The sequence below is a fragment of the Hipposideros armiger genome, unplaced genomic scaffold (genome assembly GCF_001890085.2).
Source record: "Hipposideros armiger isolate ML-2016 unplaced genomic scaffold, ASM189008v1 scaffold_287, whole genome shotgun sequence".
NCBI lineage: Eukaryota > Metazoa > Chordata > Mammalia > Chiroptera > Hipposideridae > Hipposideros > Hipposideros armiger.
The window spans coordinates 1,965,091-1,989,548 of NW_017731637.1; the positions used below are offsets into that span (position 1 = coordinate 1,965,091).

Below are 24,458 nucleotides of genomic sequence, written 5' to 3' on the forward strand. Positions count from 1 at the left end.
GATTTGACATAGACTGTTATATTTGCCTAAAAGATTTATTTGTAGCTTGTGAAATAGTAGGTTATTGTCATGTATGTTTATTGTTAAATACATAATAATTACTAGAAAACACCAGTGGCATCTAATTAAGTTGCAAGTCTTCTAAGATGTTGAGTAATACCCATACGTGGTGTTGTCTGTGTGCGTTCTTCCTCTTTGTAAACTACCACCCCACTCCCAGCCACCCCTAAGTTGATAACCAGGAGGAATTTAGAATGTTGTACTTGTGTGTGATTGTGACATATGTCCCCTCTACAACAACCAAGGTTGGGCATTGTGGCCTTTTCATGTTGTTTCTACTCCTCATGAAATTTAAGTCAACAAAATAAATATCTTTCTTCTTGGGTATGGTGAAGAGGCATGGTGTCCTTCTGTTGACTTTCGGCCTTTGCAGGAGAGGCTGCCAATCCATTTACTTGAAAAAGAAGCAAGGGACTCAGGATGCTGCAAACAGACTGCCTGGTAGGAGGCCTTCTGAGTTGCCTTCAATCCAGTTTATTTTCTGTGATAATTATAAATGGGATTTTATGTCAAAGAAAGAAGCTTATATTCTAGACAGAAGTATATAACCAAATCATTACATTATCACTAACTTAGATATAGTGAGGAAGTCTGCATAAATTTCAGAAAACGAAAGAAGTGCTGCAAACTATTTTTGAGCACACTCTTAAGGCAGACGAATCAAGTGTAGCGCATTCTGAAAGAGCTTGAACAAATAGGCGAGGTCATCAGGTTTTAGAAATAAGTACCTGAAAACATTTTCTTTTCTTAGAATTTTTTCTCTTCTGTTAACTTGGAGTAAAACATTGTTAGATTAAATGGTGCAGACTACTTTCAAATAGTCACAGATTTCATGTTTCTATACTTAAACATGGTCTTACTGTATTTTAATTTTTCTTTTTTAATCACATGTAGAAATTACTAATTTTGTATGTTTCAAAGTAGGAGAGATGCCATATGAAACTACTTTGAATTTATGGGAAACATTTAAAATTGATTACACCCTCTGGGATATGATTAGTATACCGGCAGAGTAAATAGCCATAAATATTTGATGCTGACAATGATGACAATGAAGATGGTGGTGGTGGTGGTGATATGTCACTGCCTACCCAGCTTCTTGGCTGACAGGATCTCTCAAAGGTGTTATCTTTAAATGTCAAATAACTGCTTAGTGCCAGGAACCCAATTCTTGTCTTAGACTAAAGATGAGTTTAATTAGCACATGTAAAAAATAAATAAATCTTCACTGTTAAATGCAGTTAAAAACACTTCAGTATTTTCTCACATGATAGAAATGTCATATTTGTGGGAAATATTAATTTATTGCTGTTTATGTAGCCTGTGCTTGAAGGATCTGGGCTTTTAATCTTTGCTTCTCTGTGTTCACAACACAGAGGTTATGTTAGTTTAGTGTATGTGCCACTGTGCCTCTTCCTGTTATACAGTGTCTTAATCCAAGAAATATGACTGAGAACAATAAAAATGATTAAGTAAGACTTGTTCCTATATAGGAACAAACACTTTGAACTGAGTTACACAGGAAAGCCTCAAAAGTTGAAACTCTATTTTAAGATGTTGGAGAGGTTGTTGTTGATGAGTCCCATGAAGAAAATGTACCTTAGGAAAATAAAGTATAACCGAGCTTAGCAAAACTCTTGGCAACCGGAGGGGTGTTGTGAATCTAAGAATAGGGACCTTAGCTTGAAAGTTTCATCTTAGAGGTTCGGGAATAGAAGCTGCCAGAAAATGAAAGTTCTTTACAGCCTCTGATCATATTGCTTCCAGAACTCTTGGTGAGTGATTTTACTTTCCGAGGATGAAACACACAGAGCCAGGAGCTGGTTTATTCATTAGAATCCCTGATCTCTCCCAACCCACTAGGAGTGTATTCTGAGGCATTACCTGAAAAGCAGGGGACGGTGTCTTAAATGAAATATCATCACACCACAAAAAGGAATCGGTTTGGGTCGCTTTTTCTGAAGGCTGGCATCCTTTTTTGGCTGCTAAACAAAGTGCCGGAAGGGCCAACTTCCTGATGGCCGTATAACCTGTATCTCCATATTCCTTTTCGGGGGAATCAGTCTGATAAATAATCTTTAATCCTCAGGATATAGCTCTATATTTGAAAGGCTGGAAGAAACATCCTGCAAGCTAGAGTTGCTTTAGATAGCAGATTTTATATATTTTGTTCTGAACAAAAATTAATTTTCATTGTTCCTAAGCATTTAAATTTTTTCCTTAAATCTCCCTGCATTAACATTTCTGAAGCAAGTCTCAATTGTAAGATAGCGTTTCTTCTTTCTGGAAACTGATAAAATTGATGGTGTCTTCCTAAACTGGAAAAGGTGAGGACTTTTGTTCATGACAGACTTGTAAATCTCATATCCTCTTAGGAAGATCTTACCTCATTCAAAGGGAAAATAAGACTATATTAATATATTTTGGAACTGGCCTTTGGTAGCTATATTGTGCCTTGTGAAATGACAGATCAACAGGAAGACACCAAAACACAGGTGTTTGGAAGTATTATCTTAAAATTTGAAAATATTTTTTTTGTAGAATGCTCGAGTTGGCAGTGGCCATCAGGTTCCCCCATTGTACATGCAGCAGCAGATGGTTTAAGCCTTGCCTTTTCTAAGTGTGCTCTCTGCGCATTTGTTTTCAAGGTGGAACCTATAGTCAGTGGTCCCTAAAAATTTTAATATATTTATAAATTATTGTGCCTGTAAAATTATGTTCATTGGCATTGGTAGCTTGATGGGCTTTATGAAGTGTGAATGAGTTAATAGGATATTTCTTATCAGATTCCATTCCTTTTAGTATAGCCCATACTTGGCAAGACTTCCAGAGAGGATTTTTCCATTATACACATTACCTGATCACAGATGTTGTTTTAGATCAGTGTTCGTATTGAAAAAAGAACAGAGAGACACAAAAGGGACATTATGGCTTTGATAGCTACGCCCCTGTCAGATGTGTTGGTTTTGTTTCAGTTCTGCCTCTGTTCTTAATAGAGCTCTTAAAATCTTTGTGCTGCAGATTTACCTGCTGAAAATGGGGTGAAGACCTACTTCTAATTTATTATATAGATTTGTTTGTTTGTTTATAGTAATTCTCAAAGTTTTTTCTGCAAGCACAAAATGAACAAGCTGCAAATTACATTTATTTTTCTAACTAGACAGACAAAAACCCTTTGAAACATTTCCATTTCATCAATAATCAACTTCTTATATTTCCTCTAACAGCACTGTATTTTGCCAAGGCTCCTAACAAATACTGTAGATGAGAAGAGGGAAAGAAAGAAAAAAAGAACATGAACACATGAAGGAAGATGTGGGATTTTGAAATAATCTTAATTTGAGCCCTTCAACAACCTCTTACTTTAGGTAGGAAATAGCAAAATGATTTATCCCTAGACCACACTGTTTCATAAATAAGAATAATAGAAATTAGTGGCATTTATTTCTTGGCACTTTGTAGTTTGCTCAGCACTTTCACCTGTGTTATTTTGTTTAACACTGTGCTTGCTCCATTGCATTCCACGCCCTTAGGACAGTTTCATAATCATTAAAATACTTAGAAAAATTTCCAGAAGACCAACTAAACGTTTAAATAAGGGAAGGCCTTTGCAATTTTAAAAATTCCTACTGCATCTATAATTGGTTCCCCTATGCAATTCCTAATAACTGTACATTTTTGTGTTTTTTTCTCTTTATTCATTTTTTTCAGAAGTTTGTTTTAATAGTGTATTTTTTCAAAAACCAACTTTTAATGTTATAACCATCTTCTTTGGTTTTTTTTTGTTTTCTATTTTATTAATTTCTGATATATAAATAAAATAAAATTTTCTTTATCATATTTCCTTTTATCTTCTTATAGGTTGATTCTTTTTCTAATTGCTAGAGTTTGGGATATTTAGCTCATTAATTTTTAGTTATTTTTATTTTTTATAAAACTATTTAAGGCCAGGGATTACCTTGTACATGGTATGGTGCTTTAGCTGATTTCTAAAAGTTTTGATACACAGTCTTTTTTTAACCACTCCTAAATCTTCTAATTTCAAGTATTACTTCTTTGACCTGTAAGTTTTCTAAACAGTAAATTTTAAAAGTTATCTTTTAAAATTGATTTTGAATTTAATTGTGTTGTGTTTATAAAATAATGTTCTGTTTGATATTGACTCTTTAGATTGGTTGAGATTTGTGTTACAGCCTATGCATAGTTAATTTTGTGAATATTCAACATGTGCTTGAAAAGAATGTATGTTCTGTAAGTGTTATATGTTAGGTTCTAGTAAATCCATTCAAGGAAACTTTAAAATTTGGGGTGACATCTTCTTTTCCCAACACATTTTGTATTGCAATGTATATCAGTTACTGAGAGATGTATTTTAAGCAAACTAGGATATTGTGTACTTGTTTGTTTTTACCTGTAATTCCATCCATTTTTAATATATGTATTTTAAGACCTAGTTATAGGCCAAGTATTTTGAGGCCAAGTTCAAAATTACATGTCTTTCTGGCAAATTTCAGGTTTTATCATTGTATAGTGGTTTACTTTTATCCCCGAAATGTTTTTCTTGACTTACAGTCTATCTTATGTGAAATTCATACTTATATCTTAGCTTTTTTTTGGTGATTTTTGCCCTCATATATCTTTTTCCACTCTTTTATTTTCAGCCTTTCGACCTAAAATTTTAAATGTGTCTTTAAATAGAATATAGACAAATTATTTTTAAAAGCAGTCTGGGTCACGATGGCAGAGTAGGTAAACGCTGTGCTTGCCTCCTCTCATGACCACATCAAAATTACAACCAAACTACAGAACAACCATTATTGAGAATCGCCTGAAGTCTAGCTGAAGAGAAGTCGTGTAAACAAGGACCTACAGAAGAAGCCACATGCAGAGGTAGGAAGGGCAGAGACATGAAGCGAGCTGCTCCCATACCTGCATGAGGTGGTAAAAACTGGGAGGGATATTGTGGCTGTGGAGGTCCCCCCTGGTGAGTGAGGGGACGCAGCCTCACACCAGGCTCCCCACCCAGGGTTCCAGTGCTGGGGAGAGAGATCCCCATAAGTTCTGGCTGTGAGAACCGGCGAAGTTTGTGACTGAGTGAGGCAGAGGGCGGCTGGAGTCCCAGGCCTCCTCCTAAAGGGCCGGTGCGTGGACTTCCTCACCGTGGCACTCGCTCTGAGCTCCAGTGCTGGGGCAGCAGCTTACAAGGTGCCAGGGACATCTGGGGAGGAACTGAGTTGTCTGACCTCAGGGCAAGGCCTGGATGATCAGCGTTCTCCCAGATGGAGGAGCTGGCAGAAGCCACTGTTTCTCTGTTGAAACCTCTTCCTCCCAGTGTGCATACTTAGGCGGCCGCCATACCTGAGTCTTCATCAACCTGGCTAACTCTGTTTATCCACTCTAATTTCTTGAGACCCCGCCCCGCCCAACTTACAGACCCACCAAGGCCTCTTCCAGGGGCTTTTCCATTCAAATGACCTGTCTTGGCTAATGCTGCAGACTTTCTTAAAATCTCTTAAAGGCTCACAAAACCCAAACAATCAGTATTTGGCCTCAGCATGTCCTGTTCCTCTTGCTGAGCAGCCCCAAGACTGACACTAGAAGCAGCCAGCCTTGGTTTACAGCTTGACTTCTAGAGGCACCTCCAAGCCGAGTGCAGGTGGCTATCATCTGTGGATTGTTGCTTTGTGGCACATGCCAGGTGGCCCCAGGCAAGGACACAGGTAAAGGCTAAACTTGGCCTGTGGTGGGGCCCTCCCAGGAGGCCCTGGATGTGGCATGCCTGGTGGCCAGCTTCACACTGCGGCAGAGCACCACCCAGCCACGTCTGAGGGCAACACACCCAAAGGGCAGACTGGGCAGATATCAGAGCCCTGCTAAAGCGAATCCTGCTCCATAGAATCAGCTCCTGCACAGTAGCTCCTCCACTGTAGTCAATGGCCAGTCCTCACAACCAATCAGCCCGAGGGTCACTTTCCCCCATTGATGTGCAAGCAGCAAAGCCAAGGCTCAACTACAACAGGAGGGCACACACACCCACACAAGGGACACCCCTGGAATATCTGGCTCAGGTGACCAGGGAGACTGCATCACGGAGCTCTACAGGACACCTACTACATAAGGCCACTCTACTAAGACCGGGAGACATAGCAGCCCTACCTAATACATAGAAACAAACACAGGGAGGCAGCCAAAATGGGGACACAAAAAAAAGGTGTCCCAAATGAAAGAACAGAACAATACTCTGAAAAATAACTAAGTGGAGACAAGTAATCCGCCAGTTGCAGAGTCAAAACACTGACTGTAAGGATGCTCAGTGATCTCAGGGAGAGTTTCAACAAAGAGATAGGAAACATAAAAAAGGAACCAGTCAGAAGTGAAGAATGAAATAACTGAAATGAGGAATACATTAGGGGAATCAACAGTAGATTAGATAAAGCAGAGGATCAAGTCAGTGATTTAGAAGATAAGGTAGCTGAAAACACCCAGTCAGAACAGCAAAAAAAAAAAAAAAGAATCCAAAAAAATGAAGAGTTTAAGGGACCTCTGGGACAACATCAAGCTTACCAACATTCACATTATAGGGTACCAGAAGGAGAAGAGAGAAAGCAAGGAATTGAAAACCTATTTGAAGAAATAATGAGGGAAACTTTCCTAATCTGGCAAAGAAAATAGACATACAAGCCCAGGAAGAGGAGAGAATCCCAAACAAGATGAACCCAAAGAGGCCCACACCAACATATATCATAATTAAAATGCCAAAGGTTAAAGACAAGGCAAAGAGAGAATCTTAAAAGCAATAGGAGAAAAACAGTTACCTACAGGGGAGCTCCCATAAGACTGTCAGCTGATTTCTCTACAGAACCTTTGCAGGCCAGAGTGATTGGCTCAAAATATTCAAAATGATGAAAAGCAAGGACCTACAACCAAGATTACAGCACATTTATCATTTAGAATTGAAGGACAGATAAAGAGCTTTCTAGACAAGAAAAAGCTAAAGGAGTTCATCAACACCAAACCAGTATTACAAGAAATGTTAGAGGGACTCCTTTAAGAAGAAGAAGAAAGAGAAGAAAAAAAGATAAAAAATATGAATGATAAAATGGCAATAGTTACATATCTATCAACAATTACATTAAATATAAATGGATTAAATGATCCAATAAAAAGTCATAGGGTAGCTGAATAAATAAGAAAATATGACCCTTACATATGCTGCCTATAAGAGACTCACTTCAGATTATAAAACACACAGAGACTTTAAAGTAAAGAGATGAAAAAAGATATTTCATGAAAATGGAAACAAACAAAGAAGCTGGGGTAGCAATACTTATACTAGACAAAATAGAATTTAAAACAAAGTCTATTTAGAAACAAAGAATGACCCAGTAATCCCACTTCTGGCTATTTATCTGAAGAAACCCCAATAACTACTTTGAAGGGACATGTGCATCTATATGTTCATTGCAGCATTTTTACAATAGCCAAGTTATGGATGTAACCTGAATATCCATTGAAGGATGAATGCTTAAAGAAAAGGTGGTACATATATACAATGGAATATTATTCAGCCATAAAAAAGAATGAAATCTTGCCATCTGTAACAACATGGATGGACCTAGAGGGTATTGTGCTGAGTGGAGTAAGTTAGACAAAGACAAATGCCGTATGCTTTCACTTATATGTGGATCAAACAACAATAAATGGACAAACAAAACAGAAACAAACCCATAGATACAGCAAACATTTGAAGGTTGCAAGATGGGAGTGGGGTTGAGAGGTGGGTGAAAAAAGGGAAAGGATTAAGAAGTACAAATTGGTAGTTACAAAATACTGTGGGGGATGTAAAGTACAGTATAAGGAAAATAGTAATATAATAGCTCTGCATGGTGTCGGATGGGTACTAGATTTATTGGGTGATCACTTTGTAAGTTATATAAATGTCTAATCAGTATGTTGTACACCTCAAACTAATATAATATTGTATGTCAACTGTTTTAGAAAAATAAAAAAATATATATATTAAGTAAGAAAAAACAGCAATGATCTTTATCTTATGATAGGTGAGTTTAAGCTATTTATATTTGTTGTAATTAGTTTATTTGTTGTAATATAGTTTATATATTAAGTAAGAAAAAACAGCAATGATCTTTATCTTATGATAGGTGAGTTTAAGCTATTTATATTTGTTGTAATTAGTTATGAATGTGAATTTATATTTTCCTTCATATTTTGTATTTCATTTATCAAGATTCTTTTTTTCTCCCCTTTTCTACCTTTTATTGAATATTCTGAGCTTTTATCCTTCTAATTTTTTCTTCCTGTGTTTTAGAGGTTAGTCATTATAATTTTAGACTTTTAGTAGAAAGGTTACCTATAAATTGTTAATATGAATACTTGACTTACAAAAGCCTGAAGTTCTGTAGGTAAAAAGTTCTTTCTTATTCTCCCCAAAGTAATAGCTTGCCTAGAAAGGTTAAACTGCAAGCATCCCTCTCTGAACTTATATATTATTTTTATTCTTTATTTTAGGTCCACCTTGCTTTGAACTTTGATCGTAGTCTACTGATGCATATTAGTAGTCACTCATATTTTTACCAGACCTTTTTTACTCTTGCTTTTTCATCTCACTCTTTTTAGGGTTTGCTCTCCTTTATAACATTCATTTTTAGAAGTTAATTTGGTGAGGGTATGTTTGTGGTAAAGACAGTTTTTTTCTGAAATGTCTTTACCCCCCCTCCACATTCTTGAAATAAGTTTCAATTATTAGTATTAAGTTTTAGATGTATCAATATAAAGCTTTAAGTTGGCAGTTCTTTCTATTGTATTTAAAGGCATTATGTCAGTTATATGTATGTTGGACCTCTCATTCTACCGTTCACATTTCTTACTCTCTTTTATAGTTCTCATTCTTTACATTTGGGGTGGTTTTCAAGCACAAGAATGCCTTTAAACATATTGAGAGTGAAAGTACAGTAGTTTTTTGAATGCAGGAAAATTGTGGTACCATGGGATTCTTTAACTGAAAGGACTCTGAGTGGAATGTGTAGCACATGAACTCAGCATTTTAAATCATTAGTGAATTCTTATGCACTCTCTTACCGTTATAATAGTTTAATTTGTGGGTTGACTAAAAACAAACTTTCCCTGGATACTAAATTTCTACGCATTGTTTTAGTTATTTTATTGCAAAACTGGATGAGATCTAGTCTGGCAGCTTTTGACCCATTAAATTAGAAATTGTGAGAATTTGATTTTGTAATCTTCAATCCTTTTGTTGAACTCTGCCTTTTCTGTCTTGTCAGCATCCTCCAGTCCATCTTCCCTGGTGCCTTAAATGAAAGGCCACGTGGGATTAAGGCTTTAGACAAGTAGGTTTGGACTGCAGTCTGGGGACATAATGGCCAAGCCAGAGCTTCACTTTGGTTCTCTTGGTGTTCTTTTTTGGTATTAGTAATAATTACAGTAACTGGAAAAATTAAAACGTCTTTCTCAGCTTCCCAATCCAGATCTAAATACATCACTTCATTTTCAAAATAATACAACATTTGCTATTATAGTGGCTGGGAAATCGCAGAATATGGTGGTTAAAAATATTATCCTACTTCTGAAAGGAATGCTTGTGCTCTGAGAACTCAGGGAGGGGAACTCTTCATAATATAGCCAAAAATTTCAAATAGCACTTTTCCCAGGGAAAAGATAAGTCAAGAATAAATACAAATTCGGTGGCTCCTTATCTCGAAATATTCAAGGGGTTGGGTGTTTAGGACATAAAAGGTGTGGTTGTGATAAGAGCAGTTTGTTCTGTAAGGCAAAGGGTTTAGTCACTTTTCAAGTTGAATTATATGGACCTGTGTTACCTATCAGTCTTATCTACCTTTCGAGTTGAATTATATGGACCTGTGTTACCTATCAGTCTTATCTACCTTAACCTCATGAAATCAGGCAGTGTTTTTTGATACTCCATCTGGTAACTGGCAAGCCGTAGCAAAAAGGAATGAGAAAATAATTTCAGAAAACTGATGCGTTCTACTGAGTAATTAATTCATCTGTTCATGAGTAGAGAATAATAGATCTGGAGAAAATTTACCTGCCAGACTCCATAAGAGAAAAAAAAAAGTATTTCTAAACTCAGTGATGCCATTGGATCAATGAAGGAGTAAGTAGAATGGCATTTCCCCAAAATATATTATGTGGAAGAGCATTCTGTTGGATGTTAATAGGTATGCTTAAAAAAAAAAAAGAGTTCATATATTGTGCTAATCAATATTGTGACTTGTGACTCTCCATCCAAGTAACACAACTTTTCCTCTTTTTTTTTTTTTGATACCTACCTATTACCATGTCCTAGAATAGCTATTTTTCAGAACACCAGTTTGTAAACACTGATTTTGAAGAATGTTTATTACCCAAAGAATCCTCCAGGAACTGACCTCATGTCTGGAACAGCATAAGGCCAAAAAGTGGGCCTCTTCATGATGCCATATTCAGAGGCCAAGTAATCTCATGGACTGAATGTATTGAAAGATAAGCTGAAATATAAATAGAAAACAGAAAGGCCCAGGAAAACACTAAAGCATAAAGTGTATTGCTGCCATTCAGGCTGATTTATTCTTTATTTAACATCTTTTAAATATATATTTGTTTGTTATTACTTATCATCTATCAATTACAATATGTAATTTATTTTGAGAAAAATTAAGTACTGAAAACTACAAAAAATATATTCATCGCTAACCAGTAGTCATATTTAACATTTGTTAATTAATTTTTGTGACATTTGCCTGTTTTTTTCTTCTCCCCACCTCCTTCCTTTACAGAATTGAACTTCTGGGAGGGTATGGGAGGATTTGTTCAGACTTCCTGAATGCTCTGTATTATATAATGAGGAAAAGAAGATCTTTGACCAAAAATCGAAAAGCAGCTGAAAGAGTTTTTAAACTAAATTGTCTGAACTGAGATTTCATTGTTGAAACCCTAGAGTCCCTATGGTAAAATGAATCACCCATTAAAGGGGTTAATTCTTTTAAAAAGGTAAAATCATAATCTCATACAAATATAAACTGAACATATGTCAAAGGTTGTATTTAACTTGTTAATCAATGAAGTTACCAGTCAGATGTTATAAACTGTTTAAAGGAGAATCTGTCTCTCCCCCGCCTCTGCCTACCTCCCCCCCCCCCCCATAGGTATTTACAAATAGTTGCAAAACTGGTCAGTATCCAGAGGGCAATAATCATTTTCAGGTCTGCTGCACTCATCACGATGGAGTGCAAAAATGATTTTTATTACTATCAGCTTTCTACAATTTACAGAGTTGGACAAAAATGATTTTTATTACTATCAGGTTTCTACAATTTGTAGAGTTGCAAAATAACTCAAAGACAGTGAAAAGCAGAGATATCCTGAAAGGGTGTGCTAGATAAGCCCCCCAGCAATGGTTTTGCCCATTTCAAAAACATTTACGATTTTCCCTGATACACCAAATGGTTTAATCTATATCACTGCATGAAGTAATTGAATGGGACCATATGTAGAAGAAAAAAAAATAAGCAGTGGTATTCAATGTGGACTGTGAAAATTCCTTCTTCCGGATCCCGTGTCCCAAAGACTCTGAGAGGCTATTATAGGTTGGTGGTGAGGGGAGGACTGAAAAGGTAGTGGGTGTGGTCTGAGGGCAGTACATTTCCTTTTGTTTGGCCAATAATTTGGATGGGTTGATCTTCAGGGAATTTTAGGAAACTGTTATGAGTGGTGGCCTTTCTCTTTCATAAGTCCCAGTGAGACACCATTGTGACCTCAAGACCAGGAGGAAAGAACACCCTGGGATCTTCAGCAGAGGCTAACTGAGCATTCGCAGTGGCACCCAGTCTGCAGACACTTGTGTACAGTTATTAGGATGAGCCTGGAATCCTTTCCTTTCAGCTTACATGATAAGATCCATAAGGGAAGTCTCTTTATTCATTAAGAGTCACTAATTTTTTATCTTAAATTTAAGAAATCCAGTGGAATTACATCTGCTGCTGCAACACTTTAAAAAATAGACGACCAATGTTCAAGTAGGAAGTAGGTGATATCAGCTCAGAGGGATGTCGCCTAATTTTGTTAGGGGTTAAGTTTTAGGCTTCATACACATTTCATATTTTTCTCAGCGCATAGAAACTAGGTTCTTGAGCAGAGTGTGCACTCAGTAACCATAGAAAATAATTGGCTTCCTTTCAGCATTTGATACCACAGGATCTTCCTTCCTTGGCTTTCATCACATGGTTTCCTACTCACTTTTCTGTTTCTTCTCTATTCCAGTGCCTGGAAGTTTTTTTTCTCTTCTTTCACGTTAATACTGAGTTCCACAAAGCTCAACCTTTGGTCCTTAAATCTTCTCTTGCAGACCTCATGCCTCATGGGTGTCAAATATATTCTCCATTCCTTTGACTCATTTGAGCACTGTGCCTCATTTTCCCAATTGCCTAAAGTTCAATTTCTCTTCATTGCCTATTGATGCCTCAAAATTCAACATGTGCTAAATAACTAAGCCTGTTTTCTTCTTTCACAAATCAGCATATCTTGAGTCCTTGTCCCTGTCCATGCTCCAAATGTTTTTCTCCAGTACCTCAATTTGGAATCTCAGAAATAATCTTTGACCCTTTCTTCTATCCCTTTTTATATAAACCAATCATTAAACTACCAATCTGGCATTTCATTGCCTCCTGGTTGGAATTTGGTGCCCTCCTCCTGGTTTCCTGGCCTACCTTCCCTTTTTATTCCAAAGTAAATGAGAAGAGGCTGTGTTTGTTGCGTTGAGGGAAGATCACGGCCTTTGATCTGAAGCCCGACCCACCTGGTTTCTAACCTTAACACAGAGCGACTCACTAGCGAAGCAACTGGGAGCATGTTATTTAAATTCTCTGAACAATATCAATTTTTCTGTCCGAAAAGTAGGGGGTTTAATGCTTACGTTACAGGGTTGTTGTGAGTATAAATAAAATAATAGTTGTTTAAGTGCCAAGCACAGTGCCTTATATGTAATAACTAGCCAAGAAATGTTTGTTGGATTTGTTGAATCAAGTTTTGTGGTATGTCATAACATATTACAGTATGGGTTAAGAAAAACAAAGGCCTGATATTTGAGTAAAGTAAGTGGATTTTATAGTACTGTTAGTAAAGAGGATATGTGTAGAAATGTTAGAGCAGTTAAGTGGCCCTGAATTATCAGTGCCTGTCAAGTTACACGATAGAAGCACTCTGAAGGCTCATTTCCTTGGAAGGATATGTCGGAAAAAGAAGATGTCCACAGACTTATATTCATGCATGCCAATCTATATTACACATTCAGAAATTCTTAGAAATAGATGGAGGGGCACATGTCTTCAAATGGTGAACATTAATGTTCAGGCATCTTTATTTTTACTACATGTTTTTTAATAATTCAGTGTCCCTGGGTAAAAGCCTGTTCTCATTTGAGTCAATATCCATACCCCTTTCTTTTTTTTTTTGTGGAAAAAAATGTTAAAGCAAAAACATACATAGTTTCGTGACTTTGGTGGAGTGGCATGGAGGGAGAAGGCAGGTAAGTAGGTGGACCTTTCTGGTAACAGCAAGCTACAGTCTATTTGACCTGGAACATGGCTTCAGAAAGTGGGCGAATTATTTTCAGTGCCAGTACATCTTTCCTGGCCATTTAGTGACGGTTTTCCTATGAGGCAGCAACTGTATTTTTCAGGACCTAGGGCTCGGGCCTCTACACGCTACAGTCATTAATACTTAAAACGCCAAATCTACATTGTTGCTTCAGAAGGGGTTTGGCAAATTAATATTCTTGCTAGTATCGGATATTGAGTTCTCTTTGAACAAACAGCCAGCACTTTCTTGTTTTTGAACATTTAGCTCCATTTTAGAATGAGGGAAGGGCATAACAAATATTATAGAGGAAATTGAAAGTAATAGTTTTTAGAGTCTTGTCCTTTTAGCATTGAAAAGCTGTTAGAAAAAAAAAAAAAAAGAGGGAATAACCAAGAAGGGGCGAGTTATCAGTAACTGCACTTTGAAATCGAATTACAGACATTGGTAGTGGTGGTTGCTAACCCTGAGGGGTGTAAAAATGGAATATTTTAAGAAAGGGTTTATTTATGCTTGAGAAGAGACTGATAGGCTGTGACTGTGGGAAAGCAGTTCAGTTGCAATAGCCAAATATGGTGCAGGTATGCACAGCGAAAATGCAGTTACAGGGAGGGCCAGGGCAGCCGCCAGCTGTATGCCTGAGTTCTAGGCTGCCGGACACACTCGCTTTTGGCTTCTTGCTTTTCTCTCAGTTCTCTTTTCGAATGCTGTCTCTTTACCTTCTCAAAACATGGCCTTTACGTCTGTGTGAAATGGATTGGTATAGTGTTCAAGAACTGGTTCGAGATTCAGTTGGAATGATGATTCTGTTTCTAGTTTTGAAACATTTTAAGTTTCCATATGACTGAAGAAGTTACAGGTAGCGTAACTGCTTTCTGAATTAGATTTAAACATGAACTCCCACATTTTATGCATATACATAATCTCATTCAAGATTAATAATGTGTAAAATATTAGTGTTATAGTTATAATGTTTATATTTACAAAATTAAAGCTGACCAGAATATCACCAGGCAACTTAAAGCAATGTTCTTGCTGTAGGTAATTGTCTTAGATGTACTATAATGATGGTGGGAAAGAAAGGGAGGGCTGGTGTCCAAGCGGAAGTAGTCATTAGGGGAAACAAGGGGAGACATTTTTGCTGTGCTGGGTTTTTCAGAATGGACCGAGCAGGAAAAGGAAATGGCTCTCTATGGATATTGTTCACTGTTGTGTGTGCATGAAGACAATGAACAGTCAAATGTCATATGAAAAACAGAAAAAAGGTAATGCCTTTAATGAAAGGTGAACATGGTATGCATAAAAGAACATTAAAAACCCAGTTAGGTGAGGTCTCCTGTGAAAAAGGAAACTTGCTTGGCTATAGTCATAATTGCTGTCCACTGTAGGTCACGTGCCATGCACAGACAATGCTATTCAAATAAACAGTAGCGATAAGTATGGCATCCTTGTTCCTTCCCCTCCCTTGCTGAGACTCATAGCGGGTGAGCCGCCGGGGGTGCCCACGCCAGGAAACCTGCCCAGCTTTTTCTGTGGCTGTTCAGATGCATGCTGTGACATTTTCTTAATAGATTTGTGATGCTTAATGATTTCATATCATTATTCCCGTTACTCTTGGGAAATAAATAGAGTAATAAATAGAGATGGTGATCCCTAAGGAGTCATGGTTTCCCAGAGTAATGGTGGGATCCTGGAATTAAAGAAGATGGGAGAGAAAAAGCCATTCATGTGATGACATATTCTAGTCTTGGTTCTCCAGATTGGAAATAGTTAAATGGTTTGTTTTGGCCTGAAATTTTATAGCCTCGTTCCCCTCAGCATGCCTTAGGGCAATCATCTTTATTTTTAATTGCTATGTTTCCAACAAATTAAATATGAAACTATATTCTATAAGTGACTGAAATTTTAGCAATTAGGAAATAAAATAACTAAAACATAGCTAAGCACACATATGCCCTTTTTTTGTCACCTCCCCAATGCTTTGCCACATTAATGGATGGGTTTGGTTTAATCTTTATATATGGATTTAGTTTTGGGCTAAGCACTTCTGCATCCATAGTCTCATGCATCTTGTTAGGTTGGTATTATCTATGTTTTATGGACAACGACACAGCCAGAGAGGTTAAATGACTTACCTAAATTCACGTTGGTGATTTGTGGCAGATTTCAAAACCAGGTCTTATAATTCCATAGTTGGTGACCATTTTGCCAATTGAGTAAAGGTGAATCTGTTACAGAAATATTCTCAGAAATTATTTTCTGTCAAGTGAGCTCCATGTTCGATAAAGTGAACCCATATACAAAGAGAAGATATATTCCAGCAGAATATAAAATACATATGCCCAGATAATAAAATCACATGTAAGAATATAGCATGTCTTTATCACATACTTTAAGGAAAATAACTTCCTGGGATGACCGCTTAGCTCAGTTGGTTAGAGCGTGGTGCTGATAACACCAAGGTTGCCGGTTCAATCCCCACATGGGCCACTGTGAGCTGCGCCCTCCTTAAAAGAGTCAACTATGCCATTGCAGCATGAAAGCAATGTGTAACCAATGACCATGGCTGTTGCCCAATAAAATTAAAAAAATAATAATTTCCTGGTAAACCAATAATAAATTATCTCAAATACAAAGTCTGAAAACATGAATATTAAATAAGTGCCATAGTCAATATACATTAAAATAATACTCTCTAAATGTAAAACCATACAGTAGTGCCTTGGTTTGTGAATTTTTTAAGAATTGTGTTAAGTGAGAGATACTGGTACTTGAAACCAAGAGAAATTTATCCTGCAAACTTCTCGTAGGCTATCAAAAATGTTCATGCTATGTTAAGTTGCCTTGTTTCATTTGGAATGAGGAAACAGACAAATCTAGTAGGGAGTCATTCAACTAAGAAAGATGGAAGACAAGCAGTGGCTATAAGCATGGCCTGGTTAAAGCCTGCTGCCTTCCGGCCCCTCCTCCTTTCTCGCGGCGCCATCCTCTACCCAGACTGAGCAGGAAGACTGACAGGAGATGCTGGATGGGCCCTGCTCTGCTCTGTGATGGCAGGAAATCCCAGGCCACCAAGACCGAATCTGTGATTTCTGCTTTTGTAATGAATGAGTTAAAATTTTTTTTTATATGAAACTTTTGCTTTCAGATGTGGCTCACAGACTAGATGTGAAGATAAATGTTGGCCATTACCTTACCAGACACTATATGGCCTTATTTTTAAACATTCTTTCTGCGAAGGGCCTGTTCATAGCACAGAGGCCCGCAGAGACAAGTGGGGGGTCTGACAGTGGATTGCAGCCTGAGGCACTTATTTGGTTGAGAAAAATTATTGCCAGATGAGTGGTTTCAAAAAGCTCAGGCTGCTGATGTGGGTAGAGGATTAAAGGGAGCACAGTTTCTTGTCCCCTTTATAAATATTTGCTGGAGAGCTAATGGGTTTCTGTGTGCACGTGTATCTCCTTTTTCTAGTGGGGAAATTACAAGTAATACAGGAACATCTTGTGATAAAACATAAAAAGGCGAGGCTGAGGAGCAGATGGATGAAGTAGGAGAAATGTGCCCCAGGTCTACGGCATGTTGTATTATGACTGAAGCCTCGGTATTTTATTTGTCTACCGGTGATTAACTACAGTGTAAATAGAGGAATGTGTGGGGGTATAAATGAATAGCTATTCCATCAGCAGCTTTTAGCATAAATAGCATTCATCTGCATCAAAGAAACCATAAATTATTTCACAAGCTTAAATTTTATTTTATTTTGAATTAGTCCCCACCCTGGAAGAATACCAGGAAGACCAATCCCATGCAGTCTCAGATACTCATGCTTCTAAATGAGTGGAGCCTTCGCTGCATTGCTTAAATGGCATGATAACTGGCTCTCCCCATTCGGTGTCTGCAAATCTGATGAGATGCCTACATTCAGGTACTGAGACTGGGAATAGTTTAAATCTGAGTTTCCAAGTAAAGGAACATAGGAAAGATCTCCGACTATAATTGTTAACTGCAGAAAATAGGAATGTAGAAATTTCTGAACATACTTATCTTTCCTTGTTCCCATTATCCTCTCTTCAAAAAAGGAAGTTTAGTACGGCTCCAAAAAAATAAAATTGGCCTGATTAGCCAATCCTCACTTCAGGAAATGACATATTAATAAGTATTTTATAACCACAGATTATATCCCAAATTATTTACCTGCCACCTTTTGATAAACTAAGTTCTTTTTCAGGAGGTAGGTAGTGTCTTTGAAGAAAGCTCTCCCAGCAGGGCACCGGGAAGCAAGGCACCTCCTCCTCCAGCCAGAAGACCCCCACTGGGCTCCCATGTGGGAGACAGGGCACAAGAAGGGCGTGAGTGGACAGCCAGCCAGGCTGGTAGCTCTGGTTTCTCCTTCCACTGTCCCCGGAGATCAGGAGAGAGTGCCAGGCTTAGCTCATCACCTTTATTGTCACCTGTCACCCTAACCAGGAGGCAGTGAGAAGCCAGCTGGTCCTTCTAGTGCCAGGAACTCCCGTAGGCCCCTCAGTTTCCTACCCGCTGTGCTGGAACCTCTTAGAGAAAGCTCTCTCCTCCTCTGCTCCTTTCTGGAAATAGCTGTCTTCGCAGATCTGGGCAATGCAGAGGAGACGTGGCTGTATCTTTTCTTGCCAAATCCTCGTTACCTGGGCATTGGGATCTGCAGCAGGACAGATGTCAGGGTGGTTTCCGGGGAGCGGCCACAGTAGAAAGGGTCTTTCCAGAGCACAACACCTGCTTTTTCTGAGCCCATCCACTAGAGATGGCCTCTGGCTAACCAGACTCCCGCCCCCTCACATGGGACAGTGAAGGTTAAGTAAAACCTTTAATGGATATATAACGCATATACAGAAACATGCACAGATTGTAAGTGTACATCTCAGTGAATTTTCACAAATAGAAGCACCCATGTAACCCGTATCCAGATGAAGTTTATTTTTTTATAATAATACTTATTTCCTAATTATAAAAACACTTTGTAGTGATTTTGGAGAAGTCAATAAAGTGTAATAAAGAAAATAAAATCTACTCATTGTATCTACTCCCCCCAAAATAGCCACTGGTAACATTTTGTGGTTCCAGTCCGTCTGTCTGTCCTGCCATAAACACACGCACCGAGCACTGCAACCTCTGAAGCTTCACGCATGTGCGCACAGGCACACAGACGTTCCGAATAACTGCAACACCGTGTCGTACAGATTGTTGAGCAATTTCATTGCCCGGTTGTCGGCTTCACCAGCAGCATGGCAGAGAAAGACAGGGCAACTGAAAGCCATCGGTTTCCTTCCTTGATATCCAGAAAATGGCTCCTTGTGAGGGAAGAGGTGCAATAGTGGCTGACATATACATGTGGATGATTCATAGGTTTTATTTATTCAGTATTTTCCCATCTCTCAGAAAACTCAGCAGCGATGATAGAAAGTTTAGAGACTCTGAGCTGAGAACCTCTTCATGCAGAGCTGAGGTGGGACCTGGGCTCAGACTTTTGCAGGCTGCTCTGTGAAACTGAACCCCTGTAGGCTCCAGCTTCGCTTTTGCCAGAAGGCCAACTTTACTTTTGTTTCTGAATTAGGTCTCTTGCAGATACCCAAACAGACTTGAACCACAGTGAGTCAAAACGTTGGCAATCGGCCAGGGGTTTTGTGAATTGCAGGAAAATGATCTCCCCGTGACTACTAAAATGGAGTAATTGATGCCTTCACGTGCCGGCTGCTTTGGTCCTCTTGGAGTTTCTTGCTCACACTGTCAGGAAGAGGACAGTTGGCAGCAGTTTCCTGTTGCTGTTGGTGCAGCAGGGTGTGTGCTGCCCGTCTGTCTCCTGGCTGGCCGTAGGCTCAGCTTCTGCAGGGGTCCCTTGTGCTGGGAAAGTTGTTGCTCTCAGAACTCTCTTTTTGTAAAATATCTTTTCTTATACACTTGGGGTTTGAGTCATTACACGTATAGAAACTTTATTGGATTTTTATATCTGTAAAATGTCTTCTCAGGTCACCCCTTTCTCCTTGCTTGTTAAAAACATGTTCACAAACGGTATGTATGTTTACATGTGTTCTTATATTGTCTTTGCAGTCGAAATCAGCTGTCTGCCCTGCCTGCCTGCCTGTGTGGCCTGCCTCTCAAAGTCTTAATTGCAAGTAACAACAAGCTTGGATCGCTGCCAGAAGAGATAGGTCAGCTCAAACAGTTAATGGAGTTGGTATGTTACTGATTTTTAAGATGCTCTTTTTTGTTTACTAATCATAGGTTGTTGCAGTCATCAGAAAAGACTTTTTGCTACAGTTGGACAAGGAAGAGCCTATGTTGTTGGAGGGCTGTATATGATAAAAACATTGAGTAGGGAGAGGAACAATTTTGGTTTTGCTGTAACAGACACAGTTCCTGGAATTTGCAGATTTCCCGTAGTTTACACTCCCTGGAATTTACAGGATTTACTGCTCCTGAAGTTTACAGGTTATCATACTGTAGTTAGATCCTTATTTTTTTTTTGTATTGGCTAGAAGTTTGTAATAAATTATGGATAAACTGGAAAAATAGCCTACAAATAAGTTAGTAGGCCCCACTTTATGAATTAAGTCACACGACAGAAAGCACAGAGTGCTCTGATTCTGTAAGTATTTGAGTAACCATGCCCCATATTAATGTAGCTTTCAAATGTGACCATATCCCCAGGGACAAAAAAGAAGAACAAGTTACAGAGGGGCAGAGATGGGTTGTGAGTGTGTGCCTGAGCTAAGATGCACTGCTGCATTTCAGCTGTGTCACTACTGATTTGATCGCCTTGTTTCTTAAAATGGGAAAGCATGAATCTACTTCCATAGAGCTAAAATGAGTGAATGTGAAGGTAAGAATGAGCAATCAGGTTAAAACATAAGTGATAATTTATCTTTCAAGTAAGCATTATTTCACACCGATCTTGTGTCAAGCACAGAGCTAAATATTGTGATTACAACCATGAAACGACACAGGAACATTCCTCAAGTGGGTGCCAGTCGAGACCATTGATGGCCAATAACTTTTCTCACGTGTGCCAATAATTAATTTCTCCGGGACCACATGGAATACCACGGTGATGGCTTGTCAGGCCCAGGTAGAGTGCTGTGATCACTGAGTCATGTCTATACTGAGAATTGGTTAGGAGAGTGACAGCACCCATGTCACATGTGTGTGAACTTTGACTTTAGTACAGAAATGAGTGATTGCTGTATAAAAGTATTAGAGCTATAACAAGTGCCTTTGTCAGGACTTCTGTGATAGCAGCATCTGCAACCTGTTCCAACTAGCTCACACCAAGAGTTGGGATTGGTTATAGAGATGTGGGGGTCTTCACATCACTCAGTATCAGGGCATTTGGTCAGGGATCATTTGATCTAGTGATCATCTGATCACTAGAACAAGACATTGGAAAGTTGTCAAGAATCACAGCCATGGTTTGTTTCTATGAGCTGCTTCTGCTGCTGCATACAGTGGAGAAGTTGCTTCGCCCACAGATCCGAAGTTTAAATGCCTTCCCGGCTAAAGCACTTAGCAGGGACCTACTAGCAGGCCTCAGACCCAGTTTCTAAGCGAGACGCAAGCTTTGAATCCGATGTCCTCTCCTGACTCAGTCAGCGATGCCCAAGAAGTATGTTCATGGGGTGGGGAATGCTTGATTCACTCTTGGGCGGGGAAAGGTTGTAAGGGAAGAGACCTCTGAGAGGCTGCTCACATCAGTCTACGTGGGATTTCCTAGATGGAAAAAAGAAGGCATGGACAGGAAGGCCTTCAAGAGAAAAGGGATACTTTGTGCAAAGACAAGACAGCCTGGGTGGGACTCTGTGGCATGCTGGGGGAGTGGGAAGCAGTTTCACCCTGCTGAGGCTGGTAGAGTGGAGCTGGGTGCTCTATCCTCACGGTCACTGCCGTATATTCAGGCGACCATCAGCTGCTCCTCACAGGGCATTCAAGGACCCCGTGGTCGGGGCCCTGCTTTTCTCTTCAGGCTCACCTCTTGCCCCTGGCTCCTTCACCCTCTAAGTTTCAGCCTTCTGGGGACATACCTTGTTCATTTTCACCTCCTGGCCTTTTGAGCACATCACTCTTTCAATGCAGACTGTTTCTTCCTCCTCCTCTCTTGGTCAGTTCATATCCAAGTTAGATTCACTTCCTCCAAAAAGCCTTCACAGATCCCCCCAGCCTGAGTTAGGTGCTCCTAAGGCAAGCACCCTATACTTGTCATCACATTTCCACAGAGTCACATTTGTCATCTTATGCGGTGTTCTCCATGCCAGCTCCCTCCACACCTTGAGAACTGCTTCAGGATGGGAACAATATCTCATTTGCTGTAGCACCCCGGTGCCTGGCACATGATAGACACCCAAGGTTGTTTGCTGAATGCTGCCATCAAATGGTGGAAAGTGCACCATGAAGGTGGCTTGCGACAGACGGTTAGGATGGCCAAGTACTATGCTGGGTTGAGGGGACTCTATCTTGGAGTCCAAGTTCAGTGAGAAGGTGCCATTTGAACTGGTTCTAGAAAACCAACAAATATGGAAGAATAATGCTTTGGATGAAACTGATAGTTATATGCGTCCTTAAGGACTCAGATAAATCACAAAATTCAGGTTTGCTAGAGTTTGGATTGGGCCTTGCAAACACAGTAGGAATTACAAGTCGGGTTTTTTCCACTCCTCGGGCTCCTGGGTGTGGGTGGAACACGGGTGAGGTCAGTCTTCTGGAACCTTTCGGCAGCCGGAATGTGTTTCTGTCCCGCTGCACCCTGGGCTTAAGCCCACAGCGTGCCATCCCTCAGCTGTGCTGCTAAACTGCGGATCTGTTAGTAGGTGGCACAGGTGCTGAGCCCTGGAGCCAGCCCCACAGCAGAGCAGGGCTTTCCTCAAATACCCTGTCAGCTGCTGGGCTGGCGGAAGAAGTAGGACAGCCCTGTCTCCAGCCGTGGGACACACGAGCTGCTGGCGGGCCGTACAGGATACCCTGAGCTTTTCTTAAACACCCTGTCTGGAGCCAAGCTCTGACAAAAGCTGCCCTGCCTCTTGGTTACAGCGCTGTCATCAACCGAGCCTTGGGGCTTTTCTCCACTACAGTAACTCTTGAATCCTTGAGTCCTAGAATGTTAGAGCCGTACAGGTTTCAAAAGGCATTGAATCCAAAGTCTTGACATGTTAGAAATGACAAACCCCAAGGCAGAGAAACGATGAGCAAGCAACGATGAGCAAGCAACATCCCAACCGTCACCCTGGCACAGCTAACTTGTTATTTAAGTTGAAACATCCTCACCTAGCCCTGTCCAATGGAAAGATAATGCAAGCAGCAAATGCCATTTTAAATTAGTAGCTACACTTAAAAATATATAAGCAAATAAAATTAATTTTAATAATATATTTTAACCCAAGATAGTCAAGATATTATTTTGTCAACATGCGTATAATATCAAATGAATGAGGTATTTTATGTATATTTTTTGTACTAAGTCTTCGATGTCCAGTGTGTGTTGACACTGACCGCACATCACAGATTGGACTGGCCACATGTCTCGTGCTCAGCAGCTGCATGTGGCCAGTGTCCTCCCTACTGGATGGGGCAGCCTGTGCTGTTTCCACTTGATACCTGCATCTAAGCAAGCCTAAAAAAGCATTTACTTGTAAAGTTGGTAAAAATTCAGTAAGTTGCCATTATTTAACCACAGAGGGTAACTGACCTTCCTTAAGGTCACAGACTAAAAAAAGATTAGTTTCCATCCATTCTTATTTATCTTTCATCTTTTTGCTTAAAAATAGTAGTATTATTATAGTAACCATTTTTAGCTATCAATTGGAAAAAAATTCCCGGGAGACCCTAAAGTAAGTCTAGAATTGCATTGGGAGGCTTCTGTTTTATGGTTACATAGTAACCAACTTGTTTAAAAAATATGGGAGCTCCCCAAGCGTTCAGACTACTTTAAGCCACCTAAATGCTCATAAAATCTCTCAGTTTATTAGGCTCAGCATTGTTTAAGTATTCTGGAAGAAATATTCTTAAATTTTTCACATTAGACTCAGAGTTGTAAACTCTATTTATTTTTAAATAAACTCTGTTTATTTCTGGAGCATTCCAGAGTCATCATTTACTTAAAAAGCAAACACAAACATAAACACAAAAACACTTTAGCCATCTACAAGAAAGGAATTGCCCTTTCTAATTTTTGAAGGAAGTTGGAATTGGGAAAAAAAAAAAAGTCTTACCTTCTTAAATGTATCACAATTACCTAAGAATCTTAAAACGAAAAGCACTGCCATTCAGCGATTGGCTTCTCTAGACATTTAGGTTGTGCAGAGAATATTGAACAGCAGCTGTTCCTCCTTAACATGAAGAAGCCATTAAGAGGCACTACTGAGACGTCCTTTCATTGAATCCACAAGAGGCCAGGAGAACTTCTGTAATCTTAGATCTATGGAGCTGGCCCTTCCAGAGGCTTTTCTGAGGAAAATGATCTAGAACTTTCTGACCTTCTTGGCCACGTTGAATTACTTCTGTACCCCTTGTTCCCTCAGAGCTGTAGCCGTTTGCACTGTTGCTTTGTAAATCTGTGTGTCTGTGTGTGTTTTCTCTAATGGGGAGAGATAAAGTACTGCCATTTACTGAGCACCTTCTACATGCGAGGCACTCTACTAGGTATGTGACCTGTCATTTCATGTAATCTTGACATTAGCCCAGCAAGGTGGGTATCCTGTCTACATTTACCAGACACAACTTTGAGTTTTGGAATTACTTACCCAAAGCTATGAGGCTACAAAGTG

The 24,458-nt window shown here is 39.3% G+C and overlaps 1 protein-coding gene across 7 annotated transcripts in view; it reads left to right on the forward strand.

The window, feature by feature from the left end:
- The window catches only part of LRCH1 (leucine rich repeats and calponin homology domain containing 1), a 206,940-nt gene that overhangs the window by 108,838 nt on the left and 73,644 nt on the right, over positions 1 to 24,458 (forward strand). For all 7 annotated transcript variants that reach the window (XM_019658684.1, XM_019658686.1, XM_019658683.1 and 4 more), the window contains exon 3: positions 19,756 to 19,882. In XM_019658684.1, the coding sequence (XP_019514229.1) occupies positions 19,756 to 19,882 (127 nt within the window). The remainder of the gene's footprint in view (positions 1 to 19,755; positions 19,883 to 24,458) is intronic.